Source organism: Rhinoderma darwinii, chromosome 1 (assembly GCF_050947455.1).
Source record: "Rhinoderma darwinii isolate aRhiDar2 chromosome 1, aRhiDar2.hap1, whole genome shotgun sequence".
In the NCBI taxonomy this organism is placed as follows: Eukaryota; Metazoa; Chordata; class Amphibia; order Anura; family Rhinodermatidae; genus Rhinoderma; species Rhinoderma darwinii.
The window spans coordinates 219310866-219325503 of record NC_134687.1 but is presented as its reverse complement, the minus strand read 5'-3'; the positions used below and the strand labels follow the sequence as shown (position 1 = coordinate 219325503).

Sequence of the window (14638 nt, the reverse complement as noted above, 5' to 3'; positions counted from 1 at the left end):
AGATTTCAACATGCCCAATCAGTTTGTAAGAAAAGAATAACTCCCTATTGAGAACACACGCACACTCGGCAGAGCTTGTGTATGGGGGGGGGTTGAGAGGAACAGTTGTCGGCCAAATAAGCATTTGGCTGATTGATATCTAAAGTGTATGGCCAGCTTTATCAGTAGTTTCCACAGGACGTCATTATCTTAAGATAACAGGCGGTACAGCAGATGTATCCAGCTTTTTGCAGGTTGTGATGCATTTCCAGATATGACAGGTTGTCATATGGTTTGACCATAGTACCACATCCAAGTGATTCTATGACATCCCTGGTGCCACTAGTGTACAACTGTATCTACAGCTGCCAACCGCTGGGGAGCCACATGCATAGGGCCTGAGAGCCACATATGCCTTCCCAGCCACTGGTTGGGGAACATGGAAGTAGAGAGTCAACACATTATTTACTGCCTTCACATTAAAAATAAATATTAATAATTACCAAGAAAATCACAATCCTGAGCTGTGGACCAGAGGTCATGTCCCTCTGTTTGGGAAATGGGACCAGAATTTTATTTGCCACGTATTATCATCAGTGTTTTTACTACGTGAATAATTGGAATTTCCATAAGAATTTGAACTGTTTCAGTTACATGTTTGCTAAGAGGGAGCGTGATTATCCATTAAGGAATCTATAGGACCCCCTACTGACTCATTGGATATGATATTAAGCTTTCCCTTTCGACACGGCTACTTCTGACGTAAACTTCCAATGTATGCCACTGTATAGGCATACTGTGGTATATGTCGCCCGTAGGCTTTCATTGTAAAGAAACGTATACCGAACAGTATACTTTTTTTCTCTGGGTATCTGTATGGAATAGCGCAGATGACAGCAGAAAAAAGGTATACCGATGTATACCAGCCTTCGTCGGATGTATAGGGGCTTATGGATACATTTAATGTATAAGCCGGTGCATAAAGGGCCTTTCTCATTAAGGCGCAGAAACAAGACTAGTAAATTACAAACTAGGCTCTGCTACATCTGTACATGCTATAAGTGTATGCTTTGCAAGGATTACTTATTGGGTTTATAAGGGTTGCTACTGAGCCCCTTAATCTAGAATAACCTAAATGATCAAACTGCCTGTTCTGGATGAACTAATTCTATGTTTTTTTTTATTTTTCTATATTGTGTTTTACAGGATGCAGCTATTTCTCCAAAACAGCGGGAAGAGGTGATCCACTGGTTGGCCGAACTGAAACACCAGTTCCATATTTACCCAGAAACCCTTGCTCTGGCCATAAGTATTTTGGACCGTTTTCTGGCCTCTGTAAAGGTGATCACTCACATTACTGTCCAATGTTACTGACTAAGGCCTCATGCACATGGCCATGCCCGTAATCACTGCCCGTGGTTGTAGCCACGGACAGCCACCCGTATTATGGGAGCACGGTCCGTAAAAAGCAAAATATAGGACATGTCCTATCTTTTCCGGCGGCTTTCTACGGCCCGGACACATTCCAGTAAATATACGGACGAATTCTACGGTTGTGTGCATGGGACCTTACACACTGTGTGAAAAACTAACCTCTTTTTAGCCCCTGCACATATATAAAAACACAGCTCTGCAGTATAGCAGCATCACAGCGAGTTGTCAGGGACAGCCAAGCACCCAGTACAGATGGCAGAAACTTTTTTTTTTTTACCAATTTTGCCTTCTTGATCTGTGTATACACGACTCCAAATGAGCAACTGACGGGGCAATGCTGCTGGGTCTAACTGTTACGTGCGGATTTTGCTGCTTCTCCATTGAAAAGGGTGAAATCCGAAGTGAACATCCAGAACAGAATAGAATGAGCATGTCGCAGACCTGAAAAACTGCAGATTTCCATTCAAATCTCATCCACATGACTGGGACTGTAATCTGCTGTGGATTTTTCCGCACTGAATATATGCAGCTTTACCGTGTCCTGTGAATCGAGCCTAAACAGGGTTTTACACTAGACTATTATCGTGCAGACGACCGTTCATTATCGCTTGTTGGAGATAATTGCCCTGTGCAAACAGGGGAACGATCAGCAGATGAACGGGCAAACGCTGGTCGTATCTGGTCGATCATCTGCTGGTCGTATCGGCAGCACATCTCGCTGTGTAAACAGGGAGACGCGCTGCCGACATGATAATGTATGGGGACGAGCGATCGGCATAACGACCGCTCGTCCCCATCCATAGCTCCGTGTGACCGGAGCAAACGAACGCCGATCAACGATGTCTCGTTGATCGGCGCTCGCTGCACCCGTCGCTTATCGGCCGGTGTAAAAGGGCCTTTAATGTGGTTGTTTCTGCCACATGTGCATAGATTACAAACCACGTTCAGAAGAGTAGAACAGTCGCAGGGTGTCAGATGTACAGATATACAGCTGTAACCTGCTAACGTATGGAGCAGGCTCAGATCCTGAGCCAACTCCATCCTACTTTCATCCTGACATTGACTAATTCTCCATACCTCATGCTTTTGACTGAATAAGCAAAACATAGGGTAGGCCTAGGAAAACTGGTACCAGACCTAAAATCTTTGCTGACGTGTTGACATCTTGACCAGGCCCAGCATCATACTTCTGGTGGTTGTAGAAAAACGAATTTGCATCGCTTTAACAACACCTTTTGAAATAAGTATAATTTTTAGAAGAATGTGACACAGCGATATTATCTTACAAAACTAAACCTGAAAAGAGGTGCCTCCCTGTCTGCTACCTAAATTATTATAAATACAGCCTTACTGAAGTGATGAAATAGCCACCCTGATTATATCAGAGAGGAACCTGGTGTCGAACAGCAACCTTTCATACCAAAATTGCTGTGATTGGGCTACATATAGTAGAATAACAATAAATACAATCTTTATATGGTGCCCACAAATTCCGCAGCACTTTAGAATTCATTGGATAAGTGTACAGACAACATCTGACCGTGCATAGAGAAAAAAAAAATGAATTCATAATTTAAACAAGAGGAGTGTGGACCCTGCTCACAAGAGCTTACAATCTATGAGGAAATAAGGGAGACACAAAATGTAAAAAGTGCTGGTTTTGTACAATGGTCCAATGGTTATATAATAGGATAAGTGCACCTAAAGCTGGCGAATATCTGTGTATGACAGATACAAAGTTCATTAGGGTCCAAAGAGTTTCGGGAATACTCTTGCATGAAGGGATCAGGTTCTGAGGACTAATGTAATTTGGATTATAGAAGATGTTAGTCATTGGTAGAAAGTAGGGTACAAATAGGGTGGTAGACAGAGTTGAGGGAGGAGATTTAAAGGGAATGTGTTTTTTTTTGTTTTTTTTTTTGTTAAACTTATTATTTGAGTGATTACACATTGTTTTAATTTTTTTAATTTTTTCACAAGTCCGGAAATATTATAAATTAGATTCTAATTTATAACATTTCCATGTGCTGGTCACTAGAGGGAGCAGTTCCCAAAATTGCAGCATGGTCAATGTGGTAAAGCAACCTCATTGATTTATGCTGCAAATTTGGGGTAGACACACTCTCTAGTGTCCTCACACAATCCCCCCTCCCTTATTCTGGCTAGTGCCAGGAGAAGGAGGGGGTTGAATCTTCAAACCTCCTACATTGTGTGCCGCCATTTTCTGGGCGACTGCACAGTGTAGGAGGATTAGATACACAGCACATACGCAAACATAAATTACCTGCTCCTGCCGCCTCCACTCCTATGCCTTGCGCCTTCGCTTCCTTGAACATATGGCCGGAAGCCGCGGTCTGAAGTCGTTATCTTACTGTCCGGCAGCGGCTTCCGGTCAACATGAAAATGGCGCCGGATTTCGCTCTGCTAACGAGCTTCGTTTTGGTCTGTGTGGGAGCGGCGCATGCGCCGTTCCCCCACTGACCACAAAACGAAAAGATTCCACAGCACTGGACTGCAAGTGGGTGCACGCCTCAATAAGACCTGGTCCGCGGTCCTGGATATCAAGCAGACAAAGAATGGACAGAGGCAGCACTTCCAAAAAGAGCAAGAGCTATTTATTCACCCATGCGACGTTTCAGTCCAACTGGACTTTTTTCAAAGTCGCATGGGTGAATAAATAGCTCTTGCTCTTTTTGGAAGTGCTGCCTCTGTCTATTCTTTGTCTGTTCCCACACAGACGGCGTATGCTGCAGAGAATGGAACGGCTCCCGTTCGCATTCTCTATGGGGATGTATGTGCCGTATTCCATCTCTGTATGTGTCGTTAATCGACACATACAGAGATGAGAAAAAAAAATGGCAGCCCCATAGAGAAGTAAAAGTAAGAAAAAAGTTAAAAGTAGAACACAAATAAATAAATTTTATTTTATTATCATACTAAAAGCAATATGATAAAAAATAAATAAATTTCATGACACCTTCCCTTTTAAGGAGGTGTAGCACTGTGGAGAGACTTGTGGGTGGAAGAGATAAGTTAAAATTGTATTCTAAAGTGAATGGGCAACCAGTGTAGTGATTGTCACAGGGTAGAGGCATTGGTGTAGCGGTTGGTCAGAAAGATGAGCCCGGCTGCTTCATTAGGGATAGAGGGGAGAGTTTTTGTCAAGGGGAAGACCGATTAGTAATGAGTTACAGTAGTCAAGACGAGAGTGAATCAGAGCGACAATGGGAGTTTTGACAGTAAAAAAAGGGCAAATTCTGGAGATGTTTTTGAGGTGCAGGGGACATCAAAGGGCAAGTGATTGAATATAAGGAGTAAAGGAAGGAATTGAGGCCAACATATCCCCAAGACAGCGGGCGTGCTAATTAGGAGTTTGGTAGTAGAGTGCGGAAACCAGATTGTAAGGGGTCAAGAAGAGTGTTTAGCAGAGTGATAGCGCATTAGGCGAGAGTAAACCAAGCGTTCCAGGAGTTTAGAGATGAAGAGGATATTAGAGACCGGTTGGTAGTTTGCAGCGCAAAATAGGTCAAGAGATTTTCAGTAATGGAGTTATGACAGCATGTCTAAAAGACCAGGGATAGGTCTCAGAAGAAAGAGAGAGGTTAAATATTTTAGTTAGGTGACTAGTGACAGCCGTGGAGAGAGACTGTATGAGGTGTGAGGGGATAAGGTCACCAATGCAGATAGAAGGGCGAGGAGAAGAAAGGAGCCTAGAGACTTCTGTCATTAGGTCAAATATTAAAAGTGAGGAAGAAGAGGAAGTGTGGGAGGGAAGGGGATCGATAGTACTTGACCTGCCTAAGTAGAGTCGTGTGTTAGTAAACCTTCCCTTATCCCTACCTATCCCTCCACCCCACCTTTAGAAAAGACACGTGACACCGAGGTTGGATGTGAAATGGCCACAGCAGCCGTTTATTAATTTCACAGTTTTATAAAAACAATTTAAATCCGAAACGTTCGGATAACTAATTAGGAATCCACCAGAGAATTCCTCCTAATAATTCACATGACCCAACATGGGTCAGAATCATAAATAACAATTTAACGTTAACATTAATCCGAGCAGGGGAAGTCCTTGAAGCCATTTTAGATATTCCTTTTTAACACACCCCGAGTTAGCCATCTGCAACCACCACCAACCAATTACCTCCAGCCGTAAACAAGCTCAGAGGCACCGCTCACCTCTGCAGATGGCTCCAACCACCAGAAGACCACTTCAAAGGGATAACACCCGATGAAGCCTTCAAGTGATATACCTTCCACCAGAAGACCACTTCAAAGGGATAACACCCGATGAAGTCTTCAACCATGTACCTTTTTTGGGGGACGCATACCCCCGATGCGACCCCCCCACCATTTTGTACTGACTGACCTCAAGGACTCCCCCCGCCAGCTGCCATGACACCAGGACCTACTCCGAATGAAAAGAAAAAACATGTTCAATAAGCACACAATAAAATTACAACACTCATAGACGGACTTAATAAAGACCACAAGGGATAACGAACAAATGGGCGGGAGGGTGGGAGCTTGCTCAAGTGTGTGTTACTCCTCCCGCTGCTTCCGGCTCAGTGCCGAAAACAGCGGGAAGCTCCGTAACGGCCCCTAACTCCTCCCTGTCCCTCCTCCACCTCCTCCTAACTCTCCCTCAACACTTAACCCTTTCCCTCCTAGGTCTGTCATGGAGGCTTCCCTCCTAAGCCCTGCAGGCTGCGTCCAGCCTCTTCTTGACCTGCCTAAGTAGAGTCGTGTGTTAGTGAACCTTCCCTTATCCCTACCTATCCCTCCACCCCACCTTTAGAAAAGACACGTGACACCGAGGTTGGATGTGAAATGGCCACAGCAGCCGTTTATTAATTTCACAGTTTTATAAAAACAATTTAAATCCGAAACGTTCGGATAACTAATTAGGAATCCACCAGAGAATTCCTCCTAATAATTCACATGACCCAACATGGGTCAGAATCATAAATAACAATTTAACGTTAACATTAATCCGAGCAGGGGAAGTCCTTGAAGCCATTTTAGATATTCCTTTTTAACACACCCCGAGTTAGCCATCTGCAACCACCACCAACCAATTACCTCCAGCCGTAAACCAGCTCAGAGGCACCGCTCACCTCTGCAGATGGCTCCAACCACCAGAAGACCACTTCAAAGGGATAACACCCGATGAAGTCTTCAACCATGTACCTTTTTTGGGGGACGCATACCCCCGATGCGACCCCCCCACCATTTTGTACTGACTGACCTCAAGGACTCCCCCCGCCACAGCGAAACAGGCCTTGACCACCTTAAGCCTGTGAGTTCCGCCACTCCACCACCGCCCTTTCAATTCCCTCTGCTATTGCCAAGCTCCACAGATCAATACCAACCTCTGTCAAATGAACCCCATCGCTCCTCCAGTAGTTCCCCTCTCCTGACTCCAAATCCCTGTGCCGCACGCAAATGCCCCCGTTCTTGGCTACAAAACGGGACACCGCACGATTAACTTTAATGCGAGCCTTATTGACTCTTTCCACTGACCTGGCCAGCCGCCAATGTTTCCTTGCGACAATGTCCGACCACACTATCACCAGCCTGGGATAAGAAACCCACAAACACAACATATCGTGTTTTATATCCCGCACCAACTCACGAAAGGGGTGGACTCCCAAGTCATTCCCACCCACGTGCAATACCAAGACCTCTGGGAACCTATCAAGCGGGGCATATGTCTGGAATTCTGCTAACACCCTGCTCCATGACATACCTCTAAATCCCAGCCAATGCAAAACCGCATCTTGTCGCGGAATGCGCAACTGGCGATCGTCCGGGCGGACGTCCGCCCTCAAAGCCCCCCAATGCACGTAAGAGTGGCCCAGCAACCACACCAAACACGGAGGCGGATCTGAAACGGAAAAGAAAGTTAGATACCACCACACAAACATTTTTGTGAGCGCTAACAACAAGACTCATAACAGATGAGGGCGGACATAAGACCTAAATCTGTTGGACTCCCAACGACCGATGCGCCGCACCCCCTCATCATCCAACCCCCAGCGCCCTGCTTCTGTTGCTGCGCCAATCCTGAAGGAATGAGATGAATACGAGCCCGCCGCGACACCGACCGCCGCCAAACATTTTTTAAATACAGCTCCAAATTGAAACCTGGACAAAAACGACCCGTCCTCGTGACGTAGCAATGGCAACTCTGGAGACCCCACATGTGGCTTAAAACCCCGCATGCACGCTACCGGGCACATAGCCGAACCAGGGAGGGCGAACAAAACTATCAGCTTCCCCTTCCCTAATTGGTCAGTTTTTGACCGACGCAACCATACCTCAAGCCGATCTGCATATAGGCTCACCTCCCCCAGTCTCAACACCCCTGCCTGCTTGGTACTTGGCGACACCAACTCGCCAATTCTAAATGCCCCAAAGAACGCTAAAGAAAAAGCTAACCGAAACAACTCCATCTCGGCCGAAGAACGACAAACCGATGCTAATGAACCGCCCAAAGAGCTAAGCAGAGAAAACGACACAGGCCTTCTACGATCCGCCTCGACCCTACCTCGGCGCAAACCCTTCAAAGCCTGTCCCACTAAAAATTCCTTAGATACATCCCGAAAGCCTCGCAACTTAAAACCAAACGCCACCGCAGACATGAACCGGTTAACCTTTGCCAATGAAAACCCCGCCTCCCAGGCGTCCCCTAACCAGTACAAAAGTGCCACCAACCTGTCTCTATCCGTGTTGACGTCACCCAACTCTCTTACCCACTCCTCCCACTGCCTCCAACAAGCAGCATAAGCACTCCACGTCGTGCGCGCCAAAGACCTTTCCACCAATCGTTCTACGGGACCGAGACCAGATCCCAAAGATGTTCCGGACAAGCCAAACCGAGACGTTCCGCTCCCGGTGCCAATTGCCGAAACCGGTCCCACTGCGAGCGAGAAAGAGCATCAGCGATACAATTCCGTACCCCCGGCACATGCACCGCCACCACCCACGCGTTCAACGACAAGCACACCAACACCAAATGTCGCAACAACTGAACTACCGGAGGAGAGGACGCCGTGATGTTATTAATGGCCAGTACCACCCCCATGTTGTCGCAGTAAAAACGAACCTTCTTATCCCTGAGCCTGTCCCCCCAGATGGTCGCCGCAACCACGATGGGGAACAGCTCGATCAGGGCCAGATTCCGCGTGAGTCCACTGGACACCCAGCTAGCCGGCCATTGACCTGCGCACCACGGACCCCCCCCCCGTAAGCTCCAAAACCGCCCGCCCCAGCTGCATCCGTAAAAATATTTAAATCACTCGTATCCTGCGCTGGAGCCATCCATAGCGAGCGACCGTTATACTGGCCCAAGAAGTCATCCCATACCTGCAGATCAGCCCGATGCTCCTCCTTGAGCCGCACAAAATGATGTGGCGCACGCACTCCCGCCGTTGCCGCCGCCAACCGTCTACCAAACACCCTCCCCATTGGCATAATCCGGCAAGCGAAATTCAACTTCCCCAGCAACGACTGAAGCTCACGCAGCATAATTTTCTTTAACCTACAAGCCCGACGTACCTCCTGACTCAAAGCCCTCAACTTATCCGCAGGAAGACGACACTCCATTGCCACCGAATCTATCTCAATTCCCAAAAAACAAATCGTCGATACCGGGCCCTCAGTCTTTTCTGGCGCCAAAGGGATCCCAAAATCCCTCGCAACCTTCTGCAGTGCATGAAGCAGATTACCGCAAACCGGCGAACCCCCCGGGCCGACGCACAAGAAATCGTCTAAGTAATGTATCAACGAGTCGACCCCGGCTACTCCCTTCGTCACCCACTCCACGAAGCTACTAAACACCTCGAAGTATGCGCAAGAAAGGGAACACACCACGATCCACGTAAAAAGCCCCATTCCAAAAACAACCCAACAGCCGTTGGCTTTCTGGATGAACTGGCAACAACCTGAACGCCGCCTCGATGTCGGTCTTTGCTAGCAGCGCACCTGGACCCGCAGCACGAACTAACCCCACCGCCTTATCGAATGAGGTATACACTACGTAGCACAACTCGTGATCAATCCCGTCATTTACCAACGAACCCTTGGGAAACGATAAATGCTGAATCAAATGAAATTTCCGGGGCTCGCGCTTTGGAACAATACCCAATGGGGACACCACTAAATCTTTTATTGGCGGATCAACAAAAGGCCCCGCCATGCGACCCAACGAAACTTCTTTAAACAATTTTTCCGACACGACCTCGGCATGCAAGTAGGCCGATTTAAGGTTCCTCCGCGTAACCGGGACCTCATAAGGAGGCGGAGGAATAATAAAACCAACACAAAACCCCTCGTAAAGTAACTTGGCCGCCGCCCTATCCGGATACTCATTTAGATAAGGGGCCATCCTTTCCACCCTCACCGGTGACAACCCCTTGACCAGCCGAGGAGGACTAGTTCCCTGACCTCTTTTTTCGCATACATTTTGCCGCCCCGTGGGATGCACCATTACACTCTGAACACACGTGCTGGAACTTGCACGTGGCCCCGAACTTACACTGGCCATCGTTAAATTGCCAGCAGAATCCCAACTTTGCCCCGCCGCCTTGTCCGACCTGACTGGACTGGCCCCCCTGGCCGACGCTCCCGAGAAAGGGCTGCCTAACCGGAGCCGTAACCCTTAACCAGAGAGCAATATCCTTCTGGTCCCACCGATTCGCCGGCCGAACCGCTTTACGCTGACGGAATTGCTCATCGTACCTTAGCGACGCCTGCCCCCCGTACGCCCTATGAGCCTCCCCAATGGCGTCAAAATAGCAAAACAACGCCGAACAATTTTCCGGCGCCTTTTCTCCTATTACACTGGCTAATATGGCGAACGCCTGCGACCAATTAACGAATGTCTGCGGGATAAGCCTATACCGCCGACGTTCCTCCTCGTCCTTCTTACTCTCGTCCCGCTTGCTCTTATCCAAATTGAATTTAGCAAGCGGCAGGAGAGAAAAAATCTCGACGTATTCGTCCTTCCAGATACGCTCACGCACCTCCGGTTTTAAGTGCGCCCCCAACGGACCTTCGAAGCAAACATACACCTCCCCACGAGCACGATCATCAATACGCACCCGATCGCCTTCTTTTTGTGCCTCGGTCTGTACCGACACCGCGACCGCCTCCCTAGCCGCCATCCCGGGCCGCGCCTGTACCGATCCCACTTCCCTGGGGCCTTCCCAAACTACCGCCGGGGACACCTCCGTAACTACTGGCGCCGCTGCCCTATCTAGACGCCCGACCAGCTCCCGCAAGCAACCCACTAAGTCCGCTAGACCCGCGCCGTCGCGCCCGCCCGCGCCACTACCGGCCACCGATGCGACGCTAGCAGCCCCCCCGCCGACACCCGACATAAAAATCGCTGGATACGACAAAGATGGAGTTATGCACTCACCGGGCTGCACAGGCGCTGTGTTCCCGTCAGCCGGACCATCCTGACCTCGCCGATACACGTCCAGTTCACCTTCCTCCAGCTCCTCTCTCGCAGACGAATGGCCATCCCACCGACATCTCCGAAACGGGGATGATGACGCGCTGACAGATGGGCCGGCAACCTGCCGCCCGACCGCCGGGACCCAGACCTCCAACCGGACCTGTTGCCTCGACGTCGCTGCAGGTCTAGGCGTCCGTCTCGACGATCTCGATGAAGCCTGCCCCCCGGCCGGAACATCACCAGGTGGGGCGGCCGTAGCTTGTCCTCCAAATCTTGCATCTGATGGGGGAGGGGTGACAGGGAGCCCGGCCTGCGACTCCCTGATAACCGCCGGACCCCGTCACGGCTGGGGATTCCTGCCAGGACGCAGGGCCTGCGAAGAGGCGGCCCTCCCAGCTGCCTGGCCTGCAGCGTCCATTGTAGGGCTCCCCCTGCGACGCCGTGTCCGCGGGACCACCTCAGGGCTGAAGCATTCTGGAGGTCGGGACCGCCGGGAGCGACGGGTGGACCCGGCCTGAGTCACCGTCACCCCTGGCGACGCTCTCTGCCTCCTCTGAGCAGGAGCGGGTGTTGCTGACTCCCCCCCGCCGCCATATTACTGCCAAGAAGGGGGCCGGGGGAGGGGAGCCTGTCCCCGACATCAACAGACCTCGTATGCCGGGCCTGACGTGGCGATTCGGCGTCCGGGATCACGGTAAGTGCCGCCACGGTCTCCTCCAGCCATCCGGGACCGTGGTGCACAGCAGCGGCGCGCAGCCGCGCAAGTATAACAGCCTCAGACATCACACACAGAGCGGGGCAACGGGGAGCTTGCTCAAGTGTGTGTTACTCCTCCCGCTGCTTCCGGCTCAGTGCCGAAAACAGCGGGAAGCTCCGTAACGGCCCCTAACTCCTCCCTGTCCCTCCTCCACCTCCTCCTAACTCTCCCTCAACACTTAACCCTTTCCCTCCTAGGTCTGTCATGGAGGCTTCCCTCCTAAGCCCTGCAGGCTGCGTCCAGCCTCTTCTTGACCTGCCTAAGTAGAGTCGTGTGTTAGTGAACCTTCCCTTATCCCTACCTATCCCTCCACCCCACCTTTAGAAAAGACACGTGACACCGAGGTTGGATGTGAAATGGCCACAGCAGCCGTTTATTAATTTCACAGTTTTATAAAAACAATTTAAATCCGAAACGTTCGGATAACTAATTAGGAATCCACCAGAGAATTCCTCCTAATAATTCACATGACCCAACATGGGTCAGAATCATAAATAACAATTTAACGTTAACATTAATCCGAGCAGGGGAAGTCCTTGAAGCCATTTTAGATATTCCTTTTTAACACACCCCGAGTTAGCCATCTGCAACCACCACCAACCAATTACCTCCAGCCGTAAACCAGCTCAGAGGCACCGCTCACCTCTGCAGATGGCTCCAACCACCAGAAGACCACTTCAAAGGGATAACACCCGATGAAGTCTTCAACCATGTACCTTTTTTGGGGGACGCATACCCCCGATGCGACCCCCCCACCATTTTGTACTGACTGACCTCAAGGACTCCCCCCGCCACAGCGAAACAGGCCTTGACCACCTTAAGCCTGTGAGTTCCGCCACTCCACCACCGCCCTTTCAATTCCCTCTGCTATTGCCAAGCTCCACAGATCAATACCAACCTCTGTCAAATGAACCCCATCGCTCCTCCAGTAGTTCCCCTCTCCTGACTCCAAATCCCTGTGCCGCACGCAAATGCCCCCGTTCTTGGCTACAAAACGGGACACCGCACGATTAACTTTAATGCGAGCCTTATTGACTCTTTCCACTGACCTGGCCAGCCGCCAATGTTTCCTTGCGACAATGTCCGACCACACTATCACCAGCCTGGGATAAGAAACCCACAAACACAACATATCGTGTTTTATATCCCGCACCAACTCACGAAAGGGGTGGACTCCCAAGTCATTCCCACCCACGTGCAATACCAAGACCTCTGGGAACCTATCAAGCGGGGCATATGTCTGGAATTCTGCTAACACCCTGCTCCATGACATACCTCTAAATCCCAGCCAATGCAAAACCGCATCTTGTCGCGGAATGCGCAACTGGCGATCGTCCGGGCGGACGTCCGCCCTCAAAGCCCCCCAATGCACGTAAGAGTGGCCCAGCAACCACACCAAACACGGAGGCGGATCTGAAACGGAAAAGAAAGTTAGATACCACCACACAAACATTTTTGTGAGCGCTAACAACAAGACTCATAACAGATGAGGGCGGACATAAGACCTAAATCTGTTGGACTCCCAACGACCGATGCGCCGCACCCCCTCATCATCCAACCCCCAGCGCCCTGCTTCTGTTGCTGCGCCAATCCTGAAGGAATGAGATGAATACGAGCCCGCCGCGACACCGACCGCCGCCAAACATTTTTTAAATACAGCTCCAAATTGAAACCTGGACAAAAACGACCCGTCCTCGTGACGTAGCAATGGCAACTCTGGAGACCCCACATGTGGCTTAAAACCCCGCATGCACGCTACCGGGCACATAGCCGAACCAGGGAGGGCGAACAAAACTATCAGCTTCCCCTTCCCTAATTGGTCAGTTTTTGACCGACGCAACCATACCTCAAGCCGATCTGCATATAGGCTCACCTCCCCCAGTCTCAACACCCCTGCCTGCTTGGTACTTGGCGACACCAACTCGCCAATTCTAAATGCCCCAAAGAACGCTAAAGAAAAAGCTAACCGAAACAACTCCATCTCGGCCGAAGAACGACAAACCGATGCTAATGAACCGCCCAAAGAGCTAAGCAGAGAAAACGACACAGGCCTTCTACGATCCGCCTCGACCCTACCTCGGCGCAAACCCTTCAAAGCCTGTCCCACTAAAAATTCCTTAGATACATCCCGAAAGCCTCGCAACTTAAAACCAAACGCCACCGCAGACATGAACCGGTTAACCTTTGCCAATGAAAACCCCGCCTCCCAGGCGTCCCCTAACCAGTACAAAAGTGCCACCAACCTGTCTCTATCCGTGTTGACGTCACCCAACTCTCTTACCCACTCCTCCCACTGCCTCCAACAAGCAGCATAAGCACTCCACGTCGTGCGCGCCAAAGACCTTTCCACCAATCGTTCTACGGGACCGAGACCAGATCCCAAAGATGTTCCGGACAAACCGAGACGTTCCGCTCCCGGTGCCAATTGCCGAAACCGGTCCCACTGCGAGCGAGAAAGAGCATCAGCGATACAATTCCGTACCCCCGGCACATGCACCGCCACCACCCACGCGTTCAACGACAAGCACACCAACACCAAATGTCGCAACAACTGAACTACCGGAGGAGAGGACGCCGTGATGTTATTAATGGCCAGTACCACCCCCATGTTGTCGCAGTAAAAACGAACCTTCTTATCCCTGAGCCTGTCCCCCCAGATGGTCGCCGCAACCACGATGGGGAACAGCTCGATCAGGGCCAGATTCCGCGTGAGTCCACTGGACACCCAGCTAGCCGGCCATTGACCTGCGCACCACGGACCCCCCCCGTAAGCTCCAAAACCGCCCGCCCCAGCTGCATCCGTAAAAATATTTAAATCACTCGTATCCTGCGCTGGAGCCATCCATAGCGAGCGACCGTTATACTGGCCCAAGAAGTCATCCCATACCTGCAGATCAGCCCGATGCTCCTCCTTGAGCCGCACAAAATGATGTGGCGCACGCACTCCCGCCGTTGCCGCCGCCAACCGTCTACCAAACACCCTCCCCATTGGCATAATCCGG

General features: G+C 50.3%; 1 protein-coding gene across 1 annotated transcript in view; it reads left to right on the top strand.

The window, feature by feature from the left end:
- CCNI (cyclin I) overlaps positions 1–14638 on the top strand; it is a 92209-nt gene that overhangs the window by 64009 nt on the left and 13562 nt on the right. The window contains exon 3 of the mRNA XM_075861707.1: positions 1186–1320. Coding sequence (XP_075717822.1) covers positions 1186–1320 — 135 coding nt within the window. The remainder of the gene's footprint in view (positions 1–1185; positions 1321–14638) is intronic.